Source organism: Rhizopus microsporus, assembly GCF_002708625.1.
Source record: "Rhizopus microsporus ATCC 52813 unplaced genomic scaffold scaffold_9, whole genome shotgun sequence".
NCBI lineage: Eukaryota > Fungi > Mucoromycota > Mucoromycetes > Mucorales > Rhizopodaceae > Rhizopus > Rhizopus microsporus.
The window spans coordinates 711249-733070 of NW_019671924.1; the positions used below are offsets into that span (position 1 = coordinate 711249).

The 21822-nt window shown below is 38.5% G+C and overlaps 9 protein-coding genes across 9 annotated transcripts; 5 read left to right on the forward strand and 4 right to left on the reverse strand.

The window, feature by feature from the left end:
- Positions 1-1347: 1347 nt before the first annotated feature.
- On the forward strand, positions 1348-3853 carry RHIMIDRAFT_238059 (uncharacterized protein; the record flags this gene model as incomplete). The annotated part of the gene is made up of 5 exons (XM_023608882.1): positions 1348-2101; positions 2157-2665; positions 2737-2884; positions 2934-3223; positions 3281-3853. The coding sequence occupies 5 exons, from the start codon at positions 1348-1350 to the stop codon at positions 3851-3853; spliced, it is 2274 nt and encodes a 757-aa protein (XP_023465953.1).
- Positions 3854-5194: 1341 nt separating this feature from the next.
- Positions 5195-7426, reverse strand: RHIMIDRAFT_284387 (uncharacterized protein). The gene is made up of 3 exons (XM_023613180.1): positions 6999-7426; positions 6829-6942; positions 5195-6773 (listed from the first exon to the last, which is right to left on the reverse strand). Exons 1-3 carry the CDS (start codon positions 7143-7145, stop codon positions 5427-5429), a joined length of 1608 nt encoding a protein of 535 aa, XP_023465954.1. The 5' UTR covers positions 7146-7426; the 3' UTR covers positions 5195-5426.
- Positions 7427-8668: 1242 nt separating this feature from the next.
- On the forward strand, positions 8669-9457 carry RHIMIDRAFT_284388 (Isochorismatase hydrolase). The gene has a single exon (XM_023613181.1). It carries the CDS (start codon positions 8859-8861, stop codon positions 9402-9404), a length of 546 nt encoding a protein of 181 aa, XP_023465955.1. The 5' UTR covers positions 8669-8858; the 3' UTR covers positions 9405-9457.
- A 339-nt stretch (positions 9458-9796) lies between these two features.
- On the forward strand, positions 9797-10624 carry RHIMIDRAFT_284392 (uncharacterized protein). Its single transcript, XM_023613182.1, has one exon. The coding sequence runs from the start codon at positions 10171-10173 to the stop codon at positions 10573-10575; it is 405 nt and encodes a 134-aa protein (XP_023465956.1). The 5' UTR covers positions 9797-10170; the 3' UTR covers positions 10576-10624.
- A 310-nt stretch (positions 10625-10934) lies between these two features.
- On the reverse strand, positions 10935-11321 carry RHIMIDRAFT_292356 (uncharacterized protein; the record flags this gene model as incomplete). The annotated part of the gene is made up of 1 exon (XM_023613885.1): positions 10935-11321. One exon carries the CDS (start codon positions 11319-11321, stop codon positions 10935-10937), a length of 387 nt encoding a protein of 128 aa, XP_023465957.1.
- A 957-nt stretch (positions 11322-12278) lies between these two features.
- Positions 12279-12993, reverse strand: RHIMIDRAFT_284394 (uncharacterized protein; the record flags this gene model as incomplete). The annotated part of the gene is made up of 1 exon (XM_023613183.1): positions 12279-12993. A coding segment is annotated over one exon (675 nt), but the record flags the coding sequence as incomplete, so codon positions are not given.
- Positions 12994-16336: 3343 nt separating this feature from the next.
- Positions 16337-17782, reverse strand: RHIMIDRAFT_238066 (uncharacterized protein; the record flags this gene model as incomplete). Its single annotated transcript, XM_023608883.1, has 2 exons — positions 16337-17665; positions 17744-17782. 2 exons carry the CDS (start codon positions 17780-17782, stop codon positions 16337-16339), a joined length of 1368 nt encoding a protein of 455 aa, XP_023465959.1.
- Positions 17783-17948: 166 nt separating this feature from the next.
- On the forward strand, positions 17949-18430 carry RHIMIDRAFT_142221 (uncharacterized protein). The gene has a single exon (XM_023605708.1). The coding sequence runs from the start codon at positions 18096-18098 to the stop codon at positions 18378-18380; it is 285 nt and encodes a 94-aa protein (XP_023465960.1). The 5' UTR covers positions 17949-18095; the 3' UTR covers positions 18381-18430.
- Positions 18431-20212: 1782 nt separating this feature from the next.
- RHIMIDRAFT_238068 (uncharacterized protein) lies at positions 20213-21515 on the forward strand (the record flags this gene model as incomplete). The annotated part of the gene is made up of 2 exons (XM_023608884.1): positions 20213-20788; positions 20841-21515. The coding sequence occupies 2 exons, from the start codon at positions 20213-20215 to the stop codon at positions 21513-21515; spliced, it is 1251 nt and encodes a 416-aa protein (XP_023465961.1).
- Positions 21516-21822: the final 307 nt, after the last annotated feature.

Consider the following 21822-nt stretch of genomic DNA (forward strand, 5'->3'; position numbering starts at 1 on the left):
ATAAAAGCCTACGATAGCCAAAAATGAAACTGTGGTTAATAAAGTTATTTTAATAAAAGCAGAAGGCAATGATTTTGCATAAAACCACCCAGGAAGAATTCCTTGGTGCTACGCCGGTTTATTGATTACCAGGTCATCCTGCTCAAATGTATTTTTATTGTCTACACAAGTCATCCTTCTCCCTCTCTTGCCAACGGTTAATTTTCATTGCTGTAGGATCAGTTTTATTGACGGTAAGCTTTTCTGTGTCGCTACAGCTTTGTGGGTTTATATTGATTGCGATATTGGCTTTAAAAGCCATGGACGCGAATGATGAAGCATAACGATTGCTGAAAAAAAGATTAACTGGATCGTTTTGACACTCCAACAGTTGGTATAAAATGGCTATGGTATGCTTGATTTTATGAGGTGTTTGGCTAATGTAATTTAATTGGTTTTTATTTAGCATTTGTCGCAAAGAGTGTTTAAATCACAATAAAGTCATCAATCCTTAGAGCAAAATTAAGTATGCCCGGATGAGTCAAGAAAAAGAAAAGCATTCAAGGCATCTCAAAGGAAATATCCTTTTACGACTGCTCTTTAATATCTCTTGTTGCCTAAAAGATCCACTTTGTCCAATTAATGGATGTTTTTCCTATAGGAGCAAAACGATATTATTGACAATCCATCCTTTTGTTTCCATTCAGAATGTATTTCATCTTTAAAGATGAAGAACAGCTAGCGAATTTTCTTCTCATTGCATCATTTCTGTAAGAAAAGTAATTTTTTTTTGTAACCATGGTTGCAGACAGCATGTACTCATACGGTTTATGCTCTTTGCTTTTATGATCTATTTGTATATGATGCCTTATTACTCGATATGTGTCATTGTATCTCTTGCATAACTGCGGTCAATGACAACATTGTTATCAAAGTCTTTACAAAAACGTTTATTGACGTTATGAAAGTTAATTCTCATAAAACAAAAAAAAAAACACAATATTTAAAATATACGTATTATCTCGACCTGGGTATCCTCACAACCAATTATATACTTATTGGATGATATAAGTGGACTATTAAGCTTGTTAATTGCCATGGATCAAACACTCTTTTAATTTTTAATCCACGACAAGCAAATTACATTTTTTATTGGAACGTCTCGAGTAGACTCTAGATCTGGTACAAGGCTAATTACTATAAATGGAAATACTATGACGACATTATTTAGTTGTACAAAAAACTGAGTCTGGGCCACAAAAATAGAAGAAAAGAAAGCTTGCTTCCAAAAAAAAAAAGGATCCTTTTTCTAACACTCCCTCCTTTTTTTTTCTCTCTCTTTTCAAATAGCAAAAAACAACAACAGATATGAGCTTGACTTTTGAGTCACCTACACACAGAGGAGGGCAAACAAATGATGCCTATTTTACTCCACTCAACGTACCTTCTCTATTATCAACCGAAAATACTTCAGGTGATCCTACTAGCAGCAATAATAATAACAATGACGTCTCAACTGCAAATACTCCATATTATACTGCTCCAATCAATCCTATGCTTAATCAAGAATTCCTCAATGCTATCCAAGCTCGCCATGCATCACAACCAACGGTTCTAAGCAGCCCTTCAACTGAACAGAAAGCGCCAATGTTAAGCATGGGTTCAATAGCAAATCGCAGAATGAAATTACAACAACAGCAACAACAACAACAAAGGCCAGAAAGTGCCTCATCACAAAGCGAACCAAAGTCACTATCCTTTATTACACCTATTGAGCCGAAACAGTTAAATGACTTACTCAACAACTACAAGCAAAAACCAAAATCACTGCTCATCTTGGACGTTCGTTCTTTTGTTCAATTCTCTCATTCGAGAATTCATAACTCGGTTAATGTTTCTATACCAAACACAATCCTTAAGCGACCCACATTCACGTTAGATAAGGTCTATGAAGCTATTGTCCTTGAAGGTGCAAGGGAGAAGCTACGAAGCTGGCAAACAGCTGATTATATCATATTCTATGATCAACAATCTCAGCAGCTACAAGAAAATAGTGCTTGTGCTTATTTAAGCATAAAGTTGGTCAATTCAGGTTTTAAGGGAAAGCTGCATTATCTAAAAGGTATTAAAAGAGGGAATTTCCTGAAAAAGATAATAGAGTTAACCTTCATCGTTAGGTGGCTTTGATGCCTTTTCTGAACAGCACAATGACCAAATCGAGTCAAATCCAACCAGTCCTACCTATGGTTCGGCTAATAACACAATGCCTATCGGACCACCCACTACCATCGGTGGCTCTTCAGGCTTTGCCTTGAATCTCAACGGCACGGGTAGTCGACGCCCTGGTCTTCGCTTAAACAATTTGCCTATGGCCACACCGAGTATAGGTCCATTTACTGCTCCTATGCCACAATTTGAAAACCAAGCATTCAATCCTTTCTTTTCAAACATTCGACAGAATATGGAACTATCGCATGGTCCTATTCGAGAACGATTTCCTGTGAGATTACCACCCAAGTGTTATGTCGATCCACAAAATGAAGATCACATTCAGATAGACAGAGCACCACGTTGCATAGCAGGTGGACATATGGATCCAGAACATAGCAATTGCTTTAGAGCTCCTACTTGGTTACAAAACATAATTAAAGAACAAGGACCCAAGGTCTTAGCCGAAAGTTATGAGGTAACATGGCTGCTTTTTTTTTTTTTTTTCTTATTATTATTTTCTAATCTTATTTGTGTATAAATATATAGAAATTGGAACGAACAGAGCAAAGACGACTTCAAAACATCATGCACTTTCATTCAAAGCATACAAGCAATCCATCTGAGTTTCCATTTAGTATTGTCGCTGGTATTGAAATGGGCGCATTAAACAGATACACAAACATTTGGCCATATGGTAACTTATCTTTCTTACAAATTGACCATAATCACTTATCGTTCTATAGAATACACTCGAGTCAAGATTAAGGAGCATCAGAGCTCAGATTACATCAATGCTAGTTACCTTCAATATATTGATTCTGAAGATGCCATCTCAGATGCACGTCCAGAGACGGTAGATACACATTGTATAAAGGCCATGACAGATCATAAATCGAGTAGTACATCCCCTTACCGACGATACATCTCCACACAAGGTCCATTGCCTGCCACTTTCAATGATTTCTGGCAGGTTGTTTGGGAACAGGATTCCCGTGTACTGGTGATGCTGACAAAGGAAGAAGAGATGAACAAGGTATTTTTTTTTTTTTGCGTGTATGATCCACTATGCAGTTACTAAATCCTTGTCTAGATCAAATGTCATCGCTACTGGCCTTCCAAGATAAACGAGCCTGTTCAATATGGTCAGGTCACGGTTACACTCGTGAGTGAAACAGTGCGTCCTGTCAAGGGTCTAGACGAATCAAATAAGAATGAAGATGATGCGATCATTGTGAGACAGCTGACCCTTTCTAGGGGCGAGAGCAGCAGAACGATCAGTCACCTGCAGTATACAGGCTGGATGGACTTTGGTGTACCTGATAATCCTTTGGGCACATTACAAATTATTCAAATGGCAGACGAAGCACAAAAGCAGTATTCGGCAGCTAATCAGCAAGTCGGTCCAATGATCGTTCACTGTTCTGCAGGTTGTGGTCGATCGGGAGCCTTTTGTGCCATCGATACTGTCATTTATCGATTGTGTAATACAGACTGTAATCCTAAATCAGATATCTTGCTTGAAACAATATCTCGTTTCAGAGAACAGAGATTAAGCATGGTGCAGACACTAAGGCAGCTCGTTTTTTGTTATGAAGCTATCTGGTGGTGGTTACTAAACTATACACAGCCACTATCAATAGATGACATGGATACCACTCTATAGATATTATTCTCTTCTCAAAATGTGTGTGTGTGTATGTATGTATGTATGTCTGTATGTTATTCTTTTCGGAATAAAAAAGTTACCGTGTGTAAATCGTTTATAAAAAAGTCGTTTTATACAACATTCACCAGTTTAATTACAAAGCAACCTCTCAAAAAAAAATCATTGCTTCACTTTGCATCATATTCCTTAAAAGAGAGAGAGTCATCAGTGATGATTCAGCAAAAATGCGGATAGTAAACTGTGTCTAGATTAAAGTAATACCGAATGCTGTGACTATATCTAGAGTGGCGAAACGCAAGCTTTGAAGGTATAAATACGGCGTTAGTAGGGAAGGGAGTATGTGTTTTTGGCGTGATGAAATCTCTTTGAACTTATGCTCCTCTTCTATCCAACGTCTATAGATTCTCCAAGGATGGTTAGGTTAACTGTAGCGATGCATGGCGTACCTATACTTCTTTTTATTCAGATGATGGACAAGCTCAATACAGCCAATGCGAACCTAGTATGGTCACAGTTTAATACAAGAAAAAAAAGATTTTGAGATACGAAATGATCACTCCTTCAAAGATGTTTTGTGATGAATCAAGACACCATTCTAATAAATCAAATCACATTCATGGTTTAAAAGAGTGACACTTTATTCGCACACTGATAGAAAAAAGGCAAGCAATGACGAAAGAGAGTCCAATAGAAGCAATTCTGGAATATCATTTATGAGAAAAATTGAATATGAACTCTGTCCTGGAATAACCTTGATTCGGGAACGCTACATCTACCCACCAAGGATTATGACAGAATCGAGGCCTAACTGTGACATCCTAGTTTTTACGCTGTCATGAGATGCTTACATTATAAAGAAGAGAATTTATAAGAGAAAGACAGAAGTAAGAAAAGTGAGTAAACTTGTAATATCTTACCAAAAGTGTATTATATAGGACCAGCAATAACTGGCCCGGAGAAGATGAAGAGCATAGTAGAAAGTCGATGGGATAAAGCTGGTAAGAACCAAGCCATCCCTCAGCTATTACTGGGTTATTTTCGATGGCAATCTATAATACCACATATCAGTTTCCTACAAGAGTAAAGAGTATAACATACCTTAGGGCTAACTGGGGAATAGCTGGTCTTATGTTTTAATCCAGAGAAGAAAAGAGCAAAAAGTAAAGAAAAAAAAAAAAAAAAACAAAAAACAAAAAACAAAATAAAAAACAAAGCCAAAGTCAAAAACTAGTTATAGTGAATACCTTGCAATTGATCAATATCCTGTAATAAAATGTTGACCACATTATAAAAATCATCTTGGTTTGTACTGTTTTTTCAAAAGATGGAGATCTATAAGCTTTATTTCATTATTTTATGTGTAAATATATGTTGTCAATAAAGAAAAGGTTGAAAGCAACCATCGCTTGAGTGTAGTTAAGTTGGTATGAAAAAGAAAAAAGAAAAAAGGAATGTATATAAAAGCTGTCAATACATGTTTGTAAAATAAGGAAACGTTTTGTAACAAATAAATAAGGTATACAGTATAAATATATATAAGAGTTGGTAAATGCTTGAAGTTTTATCTTTGCTATGCGCTTGTAGTTGATGACTGAGTGTTGAGCCGAATGATACGTCGCTTTGGTTTCTTTTTAAGTTTTGATTTCACATCGACTTTAACTGTGTGCGGTAAAGAACGGTAAGTAAAGTGATCTATTGTATGTGTAAAGGGTGATATGGTGTGATGTATATTTGTTAACTGGGCCAGTTTTGCCGCGACTGTATTCTCTTTGGGATTCAACACAATATCCTCATCCATCGGCATCATTGTCAATGTCTTCTCCTTGTCTCTTGCCGAATGAGTTTCCAGTCCTTCTGTGATATACCACGGTGCATCCACATCATCTGCATACATTTCTGCAGCGATCATCGAGTTCACAGATGACTCATCATAATAATCTTCATAGGAACATTCATCTTCTCCCATCTTGTTCGTTTGTGAGTCACCAAAATCGGAATAAGGTGGCGTCTTTAGTGCTGCAAATCGGCTACTGTAGAGTTCATTTAGTGTCGACAGGTTGGCTGCTGTGACAGGAATGCCCTTGTTGCCTCCAAACGGCTGTCCGTCCAAGCTGACTGCTTCGGGTGATGTCGAAAGCAGCTCGGCTTGGTTCATATTCTCGCCAGATGTTTCATTCATAAAATATAAATCACTAAAACTACTGTACATTTGTCTATTGTAAGATCGTCTAAAAGGGTTCGTCAGCGGTGACAGCGGTACGTCCTGGCTGTATGAAAAGGAGGAAGGAAACCGAGAAGGTGCATATGAGGCAGGCGTGGATGAGGTGTCAAGGTCCGGCATCGATAAAGCATCAAAATGCTTTCGGTTATTTGTGGGAGACGGAATGGCTGTTGCCGATGTTCCTGCTGTAGTTGTGGTAGTTCTGTGCATGGCATTAACAGACGCTGATGACATCGTGTTGCTACGTCGAATTCCTGGATCAGAAAAGACTGATCGGGTATTTTTAGCATTCTTTTTCATAATCTCGAGTCTTTGTGTCTGTAACCATTCCTCTTGTTCTCGTTTTGCTTGTTTCTCTTGTTCTTTTTGAATATGACGTAAACTTAGGTTATGTATCATGACGGGCAAGTCTTCTTGAAATAAATTCCTCAATTGGTTTTCAATTTCGCGTTGTAAGAATGATCGAACACTCGTAATGCTATCAAAGGTTGAACTCACAACAATGCTTTCGAGCGGATCATTTTTAAACACGAGCGTGATGCCCTTCGCCTTGGACACTACAAGCACAATGATTCCTCTCAATTTAAGGTCGCTAATCCTTAATAACATGGGTACAATAAGTGGTTGATCTGCTGCTAGTACAGTTGGTCGAGTATGTCGGGGTAAATCGGATTCGTTTGCATGCATTGGATTGGCCTAAGGTATCAAAGAGGTTATTATCACGTTTTTTTATATATTAATCCATCCATACCTGAACTTTTGTCTGTATAACAATATAAGCATCACCGCAATAAGTTAACTTGAATATGCCTCGAAACTTATCGGTTGAAAGTTCTCCTATTTCTAGTATTTCCAATTCAGGTGCCTATGGTGATAACTATAAGAATAACGATTATGGTTAATCCTATTTTATAGGCTTACAGTTGTTCCCATATTTAACTCTTTAACAGAAATATAATCGACAATGTTCTTTGGTTTATTTCCTTTATTCAAAGCAGCTTCTAATTGTGAGCGTGCTTCTTTGTAGAATTCAGCATCGAACTCTGGCCAATTAAACTTGAAGGCCATTGGGATCTTTTAATAAGGTCAATGTAAGTAAAGGTAGAAAGGGTGGTTGACAAAAAAAAAGTTGCAAAAATTCGACAGACAGAAAGGAAGAGCAAGAGTAAGAGAGTAAGCGATAATAAAACTTTTTTGTTATTTTGCGGGGTCCGTCTTAAACCTAAAGTTGCGTCACGCAAGCCCTTTCTCGATAAAAAAGACGGAAGAAATCGGGGTCTGTGCTTTTTATTTATAATCTTGCACGCACTGTTTCCATATCCACTGAAATTAAAATAAGGGTTTCTATGGTGACAGCTGATTAGTTACTTATAGGCTATCACAATGTTTTGGCCTGCTTTTCGAACAAATAATGCATGCCTTAGTAAATGCTTGAGGAGAGTTTGTGTTACAGAACGTGTCACACATTGTTATAAAGACGACAAGAACCAAAAAAAAAAGTGGTAAGTTTTGTTTTCAAAAATAGGATCATCACATAGCATGACCTAATGATCAAAAACATTTTTTATATGGAATCGAAGCTCAAGTTTATCAGTGTCACGAGAGCTCAATCGCTTGAATGTTTTTTTTTTTTGGAGAGTTTTAAAATTTCATTTAACGTCCAGTAGGTAACAGGGAAGAGACGATGCCTGTGGAGCAGTATGGGGAGGCGTAAGGATTGAAGGTCACTGAAGAACAACCTGTTGGGGCACTTGTAACAACAACAGTAGAAGAATAGACACAAGAGTTAGATGATCGACAGTGCTACATTTACGTACACCGAAAGAGAATAACCCGGCCATCACACATAATCCATTGACTTCAAGGGAGATGACTCTTTGCCATAAAAAAAAAAAAAAAAGATGGTTAAAAACGTATAAAATCGTTATTTTGGCTTTGGGCTAATCGATTGCTTATACAGCAGTCATTAATTCAACGTTTTGCTTGTGAATAGTACTCTTACAGAATTTAACCAACAGCGATGTATAAGCTGTATATGTAAAATAACTTGTATTATTATTGATCGCTAAAATTACCTTTTTTTATGATTGGTGAGCAATGAGATCACACATCACTGTTGTTTTGTTGTTTAATTCTCTCTTATTATGTATTATTATTGAATGGGAGCGAAGCCACAGAGCCTATAGCGTTTGATCATATATAAGAAGCTTATGAAACCAATCCCAGAAACGTATGTGCGTGCCTAACCACTAAGCTGAAAGGTACAAAACCCGATTGGCAGAATCCAACTAATTTCCTGATTCAGATGAAGAGAAGTAAAGAAAAATGTCGTGAAGATTCTATCAGTTAAATAGTGAGAGAATGACTAATATTACAGAAAGACAACTGCATTCATTTCTGTGTAACGCGAAATATAGAATACTAGTTGATTTAGCCATTGTCAAAGTAGATCTACCATTAATGTTTAAAGTGAACCTATAGTGAGTGTAATAGCTTGGTAAATTTTGACGAGCGCCTAAAGATAACTTAATATTCACACTAAGTTATCTGCTTTCGTAATGATGCTTATAATGACTAACAGCGTCAAAGGTTTCCAATTGAATATTAATGATATGGTTTCTATATAATAGGTTGTATTGCTTTATCAAGATCAAAACATATTTCAAGTCTATTAATAATTTTAAAAAGGAGTTTCTCTTATCTCCTCCCCCAAAACTTCATTAGCATAGAGTAGCCCGCACCAAAAAAAAGTTTTCTATTAAAAAACAAATAATAAACAATATGAAAAAAGCTCTCGCGATCGTCAATGTTCAAAACGATTATTTCCCTGATGGAGGTTTGCCAACCTGGAGACCCGTGAAAACTGCTAGTGAAATTAAAAAGCTCTTGGGTAAGTTCAGACAAGACGGTAAAAAAGTTATCCATGTTGCTCATCACACAACGCCTGAACAGCAATCGTTCTTTCCTTTCTTAGTCAAGGGTACTCGCGGTGCAGAGTTTCATGAAACTGTCAAGTCTTTAGATCCAGAGAAAGTTATTTTCAAAGAGTATTCTGATGGCTTTCATCATATCGATCTTAAAGAATATCTCTTAAGCAAGCAAATCGATACAGTCATTATCGTAGGCATGATGATTCACAACTGTGTTAATGCAATTACTTATTCTAGTACAGATGAAGATTCCAAGTCAATTGTTGTAGCAGAGGCTGTCAACATAATGGATCAGCAAATCTTTGGCGAAATGATTCCAGCTGAAACTATTTGGAAGAGCTTCTTGGCCGGTATCACGTTTGCTTATGCTAAAGTTAAAAAGTATATAATATTTTGAATGGAAATTACTAGTTAATATTTTTAGAGGTGTATCTTACACTTGGTCCAACATCATTTCTTCCATAACTTTTTTACCCTTGATCTCATAAGGGTTTTTTAGTTACCAATTCTTTATTTTCTTTTGACCTGCCTCGGGCGAAGAAGGTATATTATTATTATCGTGCGCCCACTTGAGGCTTTAATTGTAAATAAAAGACTGTTTAACTGTACCGTACCGTACCAAAAAAAAAAAATAAAATAAAAAAAAGCGTAACGCAAAAGATGTTGAAAAGGGTAACTCTGTGGAACTGAACCTTGACAACTAAGGTTAACTTATCAACAACCGCTGATTTCAAGGAAAGGAAAGCCAACAAAAATTCTAAAAAAAAAAAGTATATAAACCCAAGACTCAAAAAAATGGAACAAGCAGTTCACCTTATCTTTTTATTTTATCTTATACAATAAACTGACAACCTTTTTGGTTATAAAAGTTCCTAATCTCTTCTTTTTATCTTTTATTTTACTTTATACTTCACAGTTTGATCAACTTTACAAGATCTGGTGGTCACTCCAAGCACTTAAACCTATAAAATCTCAAGGAAACTTTCTATATTAACAACTCTTACAACTCTAAAGGAAAATAACAATATAAAAAGCGTACCGTACCGTAGTTTTTTTTTTTTTTTAATCATTCTTTTTTCTTCATCTTCCTATGACTGAATCTAACATTTTAACGGATTACGCTCATCTTGAAACAAGCAACAATTTCTTTGAAGGTAAGTCAAATGTATTGTGCAATTATAAATGTTTTCTCTCACACACACAATAGTGATTTAGAAGAATCAGAACATAACGTTACTGATTACTCACTACCGAAAGAACATGTTCCTGGAAGTGACCTAATAAGCAAGGCAGTACTAGTTGATACCAGAATTATCAATATTACCAGTAAAAATTTGGTTAACGCCCCAGAAGATCAATATACCGCTGCACCAAATGAATTCTTGAACAAATGTGCTTGCGATGTTCTATATCTTCCCAAAGCCATCGACAGTGAATATCCTCCAATAATGATAGAGGTTCAAAAGGATGTTAATGAAAAGTATATGTATCGTGCAGTAAAATATTCTACTTTGGTATATAAAAGATATGAAAAATATCCAGTTGTTTTAATAGTTGGTGTATCCTGAGATAATTTGAGGTGGATTTATGTTATAAAAGACAAAAGACAGGGACAAACAAGTATTTGTGAGAATTCGTTTATTTCTGAGAATTCAGATAATACAAAATACAATGAAAAAGAGGGCTCTATTTATACTTTTTGATGTGGATTAAATCAAAGTACGATTTGATTTGTTCTGCTATGGTAATGGTTAAAGCTGCGGTGCCTGGCTTACGAGAATGATCTGGATGCTTACTAAGTTACTCTAATTGGGTATTCTTATTATAAAGACTACGCATTGGAATAGTGCTTATAAATCACTTTATATTCCTTATTGACTACGCACAGACTCTGTCTTTACTTATTATGGAAATTATAATCTTCGTTCTATAACACTCTGGCTGCAAGTCTAAGTCTATCAGCATCTTTGTATTTTTGGGAAACGGTTGAATGGGCACCCACTTTGTATCTCTTGAGGTAATTAACAAAACTTTTGTTGATGACTTCTGATCTTGTCCAGGATCCACCATCATAGAAGGGGATATCCCGTGCGTATCGTTTGATCGTGATGCGCATGTCAGCCGAGGGAGTTTCTTCCATTTCGGATAGGATGCTGGAAGGGAGTTCATTGTTATCGTCTTGCCTTCTGTCTGCTTCTTCTGTTCTGATCTTCGAAACAAATTCATTGAGGAGTAATTCCAATTGTTCGTTGGTAAGTGTGATAGTTTGTTGATTTCGTGCCACATTTTCATTAATGTTTGTGATATGCTCCATAACTAGTTCCACGAATGTGCGGCTTAGAAAGCTATAAAGAGATATAGAATATAGAAAACTTTGAATTTTATTGTTATTAATTTAAAACTATGAATAAAAAAGCGCGGCTCAGAGAGCTTAGTACCACATCTGAAGTCGAAATGGAGGCAACTAAGGTTGAATTAGGAACGACATTCAACTTAATTTGGAACACCCTTCGAACTTCAATTGGAACTAACTGTGGACTTAAGTTTTGATGTAGTATACGAATTTATGAAGTATCATCATAATTACACGAGAGCTAAGTAATCTTGATTGTTCCCGCCCTCCTCTTCCTGTTTCTTCTCGGTTTGTTTCTGTTGTTTCCATTCCCACTCAAGAAGATAAAGGATAAAAAAAAAAGTTTATACTACTGTATTTTATTTTACGTTGTACAATTCGAACTAATAAAGAAAAGAATGATTACAACAACCAAGATCACAAAACTCGAAGTATAATAATTAAAAATGAAGCATAATACGATATTGACTAAATGCATAATAAAAAGAACCATAGCATAGTACATATAACATATTGGAAACAAGAAGGCTCAGCATAGGATGTTGTCATATAAAAGCGTAGATCAAGGATAGTACATAAAGAGCAGTAGATGCACTAATTAATTATATATTTTTTTTGTAGGGGCATAAAAGCCAAATTCTATTTATTTATAAGCCACGTACCAAAGGCAGCGGTGAACTAGGAAAATCGAAGTACAAGAAAATAAAGTAAAAAAGGAAATAAAGTCAATATACTATACTAACTATGAAGAATTGAGGTTGTCAGTCCTTGGAGGGGCTAACGACTGCATCACTCGAATAGCTTCTTGAAGCACCAGGGTAGGTACGAAGGGCGTAGAATCAAAAATAAAACGCCAGTGTGCTTTCCATATCATCAACAAGCTGCATCCAAAGATGCTATAGGAATCAAGAGATTGCACTGAATCCTGTTGAGGGAAATTGAGATGTAAGATTGCCTGCAGTAGTGAATGGCGTGACCATGAGGGCAAAGGGAAGAAGTGGGCCCAAATGAGCTTCCAAGCGAGGTATTTTTTTCTACAGTCAATTAAGAAATGACAAGTGGTTTCTGAAGACGAACCCCGATTGCACAGACGGCAGAAAGGAGAGAAAGAGGGAATGATCTTGTGTAGATTGGAAGCAGCAGGCAGCTTACCATGAATCAAACAAAACCAAACGTTTTGAGCCGGCAAAGGGATATCCATGCGCCAAAAGGTTTTCCAAAACCTGGCTGAATTACCTAGTGCGACTGAGGATTTTTTAGCTTGCGAAAGAGATGCTTTACGAATAAGCTTTCGCATGTGAGAAGGCTGGATTAGCTGGGTCTGATGATCGACTAATGGGGTGACCAACGGCAGAATTGTATCATCGATGGTGGTTGGACCCAAAGCACCATCATGTAAGCCAATTTGAGAAGGCAGCATTAGACGAGAGAGGAAAAGTAATAAGCACACAGAGTGCGAGTCTAACAATTGATACAATCGAACAACACGGTTACGTCCGCGTTTAACAACGCGCTTCTCTTCTGCTGTTAGTCTGCGTCGTATAAATTGCAGTTGAGGATCGAAAATGAAAGCATCTTGCACCTGAATATTTGAGTAGGAGGAGCGCTTGAGCAACAAAGGACCCTCAGAAAGAGGTAATACCATAGAGACAGACGCTGAGATTGGAGTGGGTTGTGACATATCCGTCCCCAAGGAAAGCTTATGCTTCTGTAAACCAGGGAGAATGTCAAAAGCGCGGAACCATAGCGAACAAAGGCTGGGACGAGAAGGATGCAATAGACCCTGCCGTAAGGAAGGGAAGAAGAAAGGCAAACGACCGTCTGGTAGAGTAAAAGAAGCTGTGCTTAAGATATGGGCAGACATCCATGTAGCCACAATAGCTGAAGGAGCCTCAGACAACAGAAATGGCGTGAGCCACCGATATGCGAGAAGGCTTTGTTGAATCGCAGGATCGAGAAGACCAAGGCCACCGTGTTGTGTAGGTTGAAGCAATACATTGTAGCTGATATAAGGAAATTGATGATGTTGAACAAATTGGCGGCCGATGGAGGTAATTTTATCCAAAGTTTTCTTAGGATTCCAAGTAACTCGTAACACGTGCCATATTTTGGAGAGAAGAAGTGTATTCAATACGGTCGCGCGTCCACGTACAGACAAGTTGCGACATTTGTGCACATCGCAGCTACGCTTAAGCCTAGCAACCAGATCAGGCAAGAAAATTTGACGTTGCGAATGAGAGTGGATTATCGGGTAGCCCAAATACTTCAGAGGCTCGTCAGAGGTGCGATCATGCCACTGACTGATGTCTGCAGTGAAAAGAATTGTGCGCCAGCTAGGAGACGGTTGTACAGAAAGCGAGAAAGCAATAGTTTTGTCGTAATTCATTTTTGAATTCGAAGCAAGATTATACAGTCGTACAAGCTCCTGAAAGGCTCGTAAATCTTCCTGATTCCGAAGAAAAACACAAAGGTCATCTGCATAAGCCAATACCTTAAGCGAAGAAAGAGTTGGAGGGCCTTGCACTGGTGCAGAAAGTGCTCTTAGGGATGGTGAAGGACCATCAAAGCCATGAATTCTTCCACCAAATAAAATAGAGCGAATAAAAGGTTCCAGCACTAGATTGAATAATAAAGGACTAATGGGATCCCCTTGCCTTAAACCGCCACCGAGTCTGAATCCCGGAGAAATAAACCCATTGACATTCAAACGCATAGTAGTGGAATAAAACAACTTGTCAATTGCATTAATAAAAGCGGAAGGAAATCGAAACCTTCGTAAAACTGTGTTCAGATAAAGGGGATGTGTCGTATTTATCTTATAAATGCTTGATCTTGTCGTATGAGATTACTATAAATCTATACTCTAAGAATGAATAATACAAAGATACTGACAACAATACATGTTATTAACATATAACGTGATATGCCCAACTATTATTGGACATAATTAAATCGGTTCCTTAATAATTCTATCTTCATATAAAATGACGCTGTTTGTAATAATGAGCTCTCTCTCTCGTCTTAATATACAATAAAGAGGTTATATAGAGACTCATCGACACACAGTTCCCTTATCACTTCTTCATATATTCGAGACATATCACAGGATGGACCTGATCGTATGCCTTCTCTTGGTCACAGAGCAAACCAACCTCTTCAGAGCTTCTTATGAAGCTTGTTCAATTGCGATATTAACTAGAGCTCCATTATCAGCGATGAAGCGATTCTTCATAAAACCACTCTGCCATGGGGAGATAGGAGAGTCCACCATCGAGCCTAGGCGAGAGTTGAGCAAGCGGGTAAAGATCTTGGCATCACAATTAATTAAAGTAATAGGTTTCCAATTTTTGAGCAATCTTAAGTCATTCTTTTTCGGTAAAAGGACGACGCATGTATCAAGCCAAGTAGAAGGGAACACAGACTGAGGCAGAGAATTGTTGTAAACTTGTAATGCCAAGCCTTGGTAAAGAGGATGCCGTAAAATCTGCATAAGATATCTATAAGTGAGACCGTCTGGTCCGGGTCTACTTTGCCGTGGGGCACGAGAAGCCTGGGTGAAGAGATAATCAAAATCAAAAGGCTCACAAATTGATTGACTGTCTTCTGAAGATAAATGTAGATCTTCTGGGATTTGAGACCGCATGAAATTCAACGCTCGAAGGTCAATGGGCTCCGGAGAATACAAATCCTTATAGAATGTTTCTGCCGCAGATATCATCTGCTCTGGGGAAGAGCAAAGATCGCCAGTGGAAGGGTGAATTAGATGTGGAATCCGGCGCTGGCGACGGCGCTGAGAAATCGAATGCTTTAGGTAATCGGCATCTATTTCACCACGTTCGCGCCAAATCTGTTCAGCTTTGAGGACGGCCATGTCAGTAAGCTCCTTCTGTAAATTCTTGATTTGAGCCTCGACCCTAGGTAAATGCTCTTGCAATGCACTGTATGGGAGGTTACCTCGAAGAATGCGTTGACATTTAGACTGTAAAGCTTGTAATTGCTTTTTCCTCCAGCTGGTATGTTTACGTCCATACTTCCTAGTAAACTTTTTAACCTCTTCTTTGACCATATCCCATTGTTCTGAGGGAGGTAACTGAGATGACTGTAAGCATCGATAATAGTAGGAAGATAAGCGAGAGTGCAACTGATTGCAGAAATTCTCCTTTTGTAAAAATATTGGATTAGCTCGCCAAATACCAGGACCATTCGACGTATTCGTTTCCAAGTAGAGCTCCACGTGTAACAGTGCATGATCAGTCCATTCTCGATTTATATATTCGATGACTGCGTTCGCAAAGGACAATGAAAGAGATGATGATAAGAAAATAAAATCAATGGTTGATGATGTTGTGTCACTTCGACGGAATGTAGGAGCACTGAGCTAATGAAGGGCCGACATAACATTGCTGAAGTGGCAACAAAGAAAATGGTTCCATTGGCGTAAGCCACATCGAGAAGATGAAGAACGTAAAGCAATATTGGAAGCGTCGTAATTAAAGTCACCTGCAATAATTAAACGTTCAATGCAAGATTGATCACTATATGGTGAAAATTGAACAAAGTCCAGTAGACTGTTGAAGAAAGAAATACGCTCTCTTGGCGACGAAGATGGAGCGTATAAAACTAGTATGAAAAAAGGTGAAACTTCCTGATTAACATGAGAAACTCGAGTGAGGATGCAACGGGAGTCTTCAGGAAGAGGGATTTGTTCTAGATGAAATTGGTTATCGAGACTGACTATTCCGCAATATTGATTCCAAAATGATTGAGAACTACAGAACTGTTTGTGTAATGCACTAAAATGATCTAAAGGATTCAGACTATTGTCGACTTCCTGTAAGGTAACAAATGTAGGTTGTTTGAGACGTATGTACCGGATAAAATGTTTTCGTGAATTTGGTTTACTCAATTTAAACAAACTATTGCAATTTAAAGAGAGCAACCTTATAGCCTTACGTTGATTTCTATTATTCATAGAATTAATGATAACGAGAATCATCCTCATAACGCAGAGGAGGTTTAGCATTGCGTTTGGGACGAGGGGCATACTTAGATGCATTAGAAGAGCGGGCCGATTGATTAATAACAGGTAAAGTGGTCTTAGCAATTTCATCATTATCACATTCCATAGACTCTTCTTGGGGAGGAAGGGAGTCCGTTGGAGAGTCAGACCTAGTGGTCTCCAAAGTAAGAATTTCAGAGTGAGCCTGCGCAACGTCGTTGTCCGTTGACAGGGCATTAACGGGCCGAGTAGGAAAATTGTAAGTGTCAGAGCAGGCTTCAGCTTCTGTAGACTGGGACGAATTAGGATTAACAACATCAACTTCGACGTCGGACACCTGAGAGGGCGACTCAATGGACTCGCACGAGTGAATAGTGGGTGGATTAGCTAAATCCTTCAATGGAGGAGAAAGAACAACAGCAGAACTTTCTACAACAGATGAAAGACGCGCATCCGAAGGAACAGGATGACGTCTGCGTTCCTTAGAGGACTTGATTTTTTCGGGACAATTGGCACGAATATGTCCAGATTTCAGGCAAGCAAAACAAACTCGCTTGCCACTAGGAGACTTGTTACATTCAGAGGCAGAATGTCCGGACTCATGACAATATTTGCAATAAGTCGGCATGTCCTTCCAATAGGCATGAATAAAAATATTACCATTCTTAGAACCGTCGGGGTTTACCCACTCGATGATGTGTGATAGCTGCAAGAATGGATCATCATTATCAGTATTAAGTTCAGGAGAACAGTCAAGAATAACATAGCCTGCACCTAAAAAAGTGCCAGAGTCGGCACCTTTGACAACACCGACGTCGCGAATTTCTCCATAATTCTGAAAAGTAGCCTTTAGACCGTCAAGCAGATCGCTGGTGCGCAGCCATGGCAGACGATCAAGGTTAACCCGTTTAATCATTGATCCTGATTTCATTGCTACGGATGGTGTTATAATGACTGAACCATCATTAAAGGTCAAACCAGCCTTGAGGGCTGCGGCACGATTTTCATCGATATCAAAATTAACTTCCAAAAATCGATTATTGCCTGATCTATGGATCCGTTGACCGACAAAATCGTTGAATTGACGGAAGGCTGCCATGTAAATTTCCTGCAACGTTTCAGCACGAGAAGAAACGTCAAAAAACAGACTACCTGCCGATTGCGATACACCAATATGAGTAGTGTCAATGATGATCTTTTGCTGATTACTGGGATTATCAACATGGGATTGTGCAGTAGACGATTGCACAGAGGGCTTCGAGTTAAGAAGTAAACTTTCTCTCGTTTTGGAAGATCGCTCGTGGATCTTCGAGTATGGAATTGGAGAAGTTGAATGAGATTGCGATGAGTTAGATCTACCCTATTTGTGATCTTGGTAACCAACCCTATTGGGTGGCTTACGAGCATTATGCGGAAGAACCATTGCACTAATTAATTATATGGGGTCTTAGGCTTGCATATCTACCGTGGCTTGTAAATCCATTACAACCAGTTGCCTATGATTGGCTGGAAAGTTATTAGTAAAAGAAAATAAGACAGAAAGAATTGAATATAGCCCAACTCACAACTGCCTGAGACAAAGATCTCACTTGTCAAACACGAGGTTTAAACATCGAGTAAGCTGATTCCATTCCTGGCTAGCAGATGGCCAGAGTCCAGTACACTCCTCCATTGCAGCCTTGTTCACACCGCACAACCTCAGACCAGACGGCCACTTCCAATATACGCTCTATCGAATGCCTCAACCTAACTTTGAAGATCTACTGACGGTAGAGCTACCGGGAGCCTTGGACTTCCATCATATATCACTCAAGCTATTCCGGATCTCACAGTTACTCCCCATTGATGTCTTACCGGCCCACTATCCGCGTGGTCCTGCTACGGCATGGCGCGCCTTCTGGTTGTCTTCCTTCCCACACCAGGCGCACACCGTGCTCTGGAGATATTACCATCGTAAGTTGCCAACACGCCAGCGTCTCCACCAGCTTTGTCTTAACCAATGTTTTCAACTTCAAGCATAAAGAATCTCATAGTTTTGTTTAGAAAATTCTAATCTTGATGACGATCTTATTGACGTTCTTACTATAACTCTACCAAGGCGCCCAGGGCCTGATCTCTCAAGTAAATTACTTTTTAGGGAAGATGAAATTGTAAACATCGTTATTAAGGCAGCTACTGGTAAGATTATATTTCAATACTGACTAACAGAATTTTGGAAGTTCCTAATTGCTTTTACATTAGATGGCCATGTTAACGGTTCTTTATATTGTGTTTCCTCTGATGAGTTTTCTGACGGGAGGAAATCCGACATTCTCTACATTCCTAAAACAAATAAGCCAACAGAAACTACCTTGCCAATAATTGTTGAAATGCAACAAATTATTGATATCCCTTTCATAAAAAGAATTAATCGATACTGTTTGAACGTTCATGATGCGTACAAAGTATTTCCAAAAGTCATCGTCTTTGCTATTAAGGGATTTTCAAATAAAGCTCTTATGAATGATTTCGCTAGAGAGGAGGGTGATCTTTATTATACAACACACAAACAATACTGGGCACATTCAATTCAATTCTACTGTTTGGACTCAATTTCATCTTTTATAAATGATGAATCTACTATGACACCTATTGTAGCATTATCTTATTTTTTATACAGTCAACAAAAAAGTATCATGGCTTTGGACGAGAGTGAAGATGAGGAGCTCAGAAAAATATACAAAATCGCCTATCGCTCTTTTCTACAGTATGCTACAATTGAAACTACCTTATCCGATTTGGCAAATGATGCTCTTGACAAAACGAGCAAACAGTTCGAAAAAATTGTGAACTGTGCACATGAAAATTCAGAAAGCTCACTAAAAAAATAAGAGCTTATGCGAAAAATGGATTAGAGTTTACCGAGAAACGTCGAAAACTTTTTTCGAAAAGGAACAAGACGCAACTGTCACCCCAATTGAAATTGTTGAAAGCGCTGATTTGTTTTTTGTCAAGAATTTTAGAAATGAGTTATCAGGAAAAATGAACTGGTCAGCTTGTTATACATCAGGGCTGGACAAAGGTTTGTTTAGCAGATATGGAAGCCCTTTATCTTTAAAAGATGCATTTCTAAACGACAGATTGTAATAAAAAATACATGTATGAAAGGGTTTACAGGTAATACGCAATAAAGTTGTTCAGGACAAGTAATAAAAAATATTTACATTGTTACAATGTGTGATTAAATGTATAACATTGAAACTAGAATATTATATTGTATTATTGTACCTTAAAACCATTCTAAGTATTTCGAACGTCGAACCTCTCCTAAAAGAACCACCTCTGGTCAATATACAAAATTTATTAGCGAACTCCTCGACGCTTTGGATGATATACATAATATGAAAGGGTTTTGCCTCGATATGACCAACCTCTCTGTTCAGAAATCTAAACTACTTGTGCAAAACAAAATCCTGAGAAGAAGTTACGAGTATATTTACTTGACAGTATACCCACTCGAACTCAATCCAGTGGAATTAGAGATGCACATAAGTGATGTAAATGAAGTTCTTGGATACATGAAGACTTATATAAAAAGTCAATAAAATTAAACAAGGCTGGAAAAAAGGTTACTTTATTAACAACGGCAATGAATTGAGTATATAAACAAAGAAATATCGCGTCCTCAATAATTTATAACCTTAATTGGAAGTCATACTTATCCCAATCATTGTTGCCTCCGTTCCAGGTTCCGATGAGGTGGTAAAGGCTCTTTCGTGCCACGCTTTATTTTCAGATAACATATAATAAAAAAAATTTTTTTTTAATTCCTATTTCTTTAGATCTTTTTCGCGCCGCGCATCGTGGTAATAATATGTCCAATGATCAATCTGAACAATTGTTTACAAGAGAACAAGTCGAACAAATCATTGAGGAAATGTCAAGAAAAATCAATCTTGACAGATCAGGTGAAGATCCAACAAACCTTCCAAACGAAATCTTGGAAGAACTAGAGAACAGCTCGCCCATCAATTTACAGAAAAACATCAAAGAATTTGTTAAGAACCTTCCAAAGTACGAAGGTAGTGAATGGACCAACAATGAGATCTTCAACAAAGAGTTCCACAGAGAGCTTAAAAGGAAAACTGTGGATGCCCTCCAAAGTACAAACGCAGTATACAAGGGAGCTGATCGACTCATCATCGCAGGAAGAGCAGCAACTGGCCTTTACGAAGAATGTCAACAATTTCTTGAATCAGGAGGAAGCGAAGAACAATTCTTTCACATTATGGAAGGCATCAGACAACTCGCAGTTTACTCATACGCCACGGGTAAGACCACCAAAAGTGAAGCTAGGACAATGGCGATCAAGGCGCTCAGGCTCCCCGATAGCGTCAAACACTTGGAAGAAGAACCTAGTGACAAGGCCTTGGCCTTGGGCAGAGAAGAGGTTGAAAGAATTTTTCAAGCCAGATACGAACAGTCCATCCTCAGAAATGCAGTGGGACGACAACAACAATCAATTAACAACAATAACAGAGGATTTGGACGTCAACAGAGATACACCAGGGGCCGTGGAACCTTCCACAGGTCTTTTTTTGGACGCAGCAAGGGCCAAATACACACGGAGGCCCAAAGCTCCAGTCAACCCCAATAATACCGCCATCAACGCCAGCGTCTTTCCCCACGACAACGGCGCATTACGTCATACCGAGCGATGGTATATTACCAGAGGGTCGTCTCCAACGTTTTTCAGAACAATGGAAACGAACAATACTTCATTCATGGCCTGTGTCAGTAGTAACACAAGGATATCAACTTCAGTGGAACCACAAGCCTCGACCATGGAAATATACTCCGATGAAGTTCACGGAAGAGGAGCAAGTAGCAGTGGACGAAGCAGTGAAGAAATTTCTGAACTCAGGCATAATCGAGCGTTCCCCGTCTCAGTGCAAGAGCTACCTATCGAAATTCTTTACTGTGAAAGAGCCAAACAAACGCAGGCCGATATTGGATTGCACGAGCTTGAACAAGTACATCCAATGCAATCACTTCAAAATGGAAGGTGTACCAGCCTTACGAGAGTTGTTAGACAAGAACGATTACATGTGCAAGATAGATTTAAAAGATGCATATGTAGTAGTGCCAATACACGAAAACTCCAGGGATTTTTTTGACCTTTTTACACCAAGGTGTGGTATACCGATACAAGAGTCTAGCATTTGGTCTCAATGTGGCGCCTCGGGTTTTCTCCAAGCTCATGAAAGAGCACTCAGGTTACGCAACAACAATTGGAATGCACCATGTCCGATAAGCCAGAAAAGTCGGCAGGAGCTGGAGTGGTGGTTAAAAGAGGCTCCATTGAAAAATGGACTTCCAATCCGACGCAAATCACTAACACCAGACCTAACCATCTATGTCGACGCTTCCGACTCCGGTTGGGGAGTAAGTTCAGCTTCAGTCCAAACAGCAGGGTTTTGGTCC

Excerpts from the sequence above, each read along its gene's own strand:
- RHIMIDRAFT_284387 (XM_023613180.1), bottom strand. The coding sequence starts at position 7,145 with ATGGCCTTCAAGTTTAATTGGCCAGAGTTCGATGCTGAATTCTACAAA. Across the intron at positions 6,943-6,998 it reads AGTTAAATATGGGAACAACT|GCACCTGAATTGGAAATACT; the intron begins GTAAGCCTATAA and ends TTATCACCATAG. Across the intron at positions 6,774-6,828 it reads TTATACAGACAAAAGTTCAG|GCCAATCCAATGCATGCAAA; the intron begins GTATGGATGGAT and ends TTGATACCTTAG.
- RHIMIDRAFT_284388 (XM_023613181.1), top strand. The coding sequence starts at position 8,859 with ATGAAAAAAGCTCTCGCGATCGTCAATGTTCAAAACGATTATTTCCCT.
- RHIMIDRAFT_284392 (XM_023613182.1), top strand. The coding sequence starts at position 10,171 with ATGTATTGTGCAATTATAAATGTTTTCTCTCACACACACAATAGTGAT.
- RHIMIDRAFT_142221 (XM_023605708.1), top strand. The coding sequence starts at position 18,096 with ATGCCTCAACCTAACTTTGAAGATCTACTGACGGTAGAGCTACCGGGA.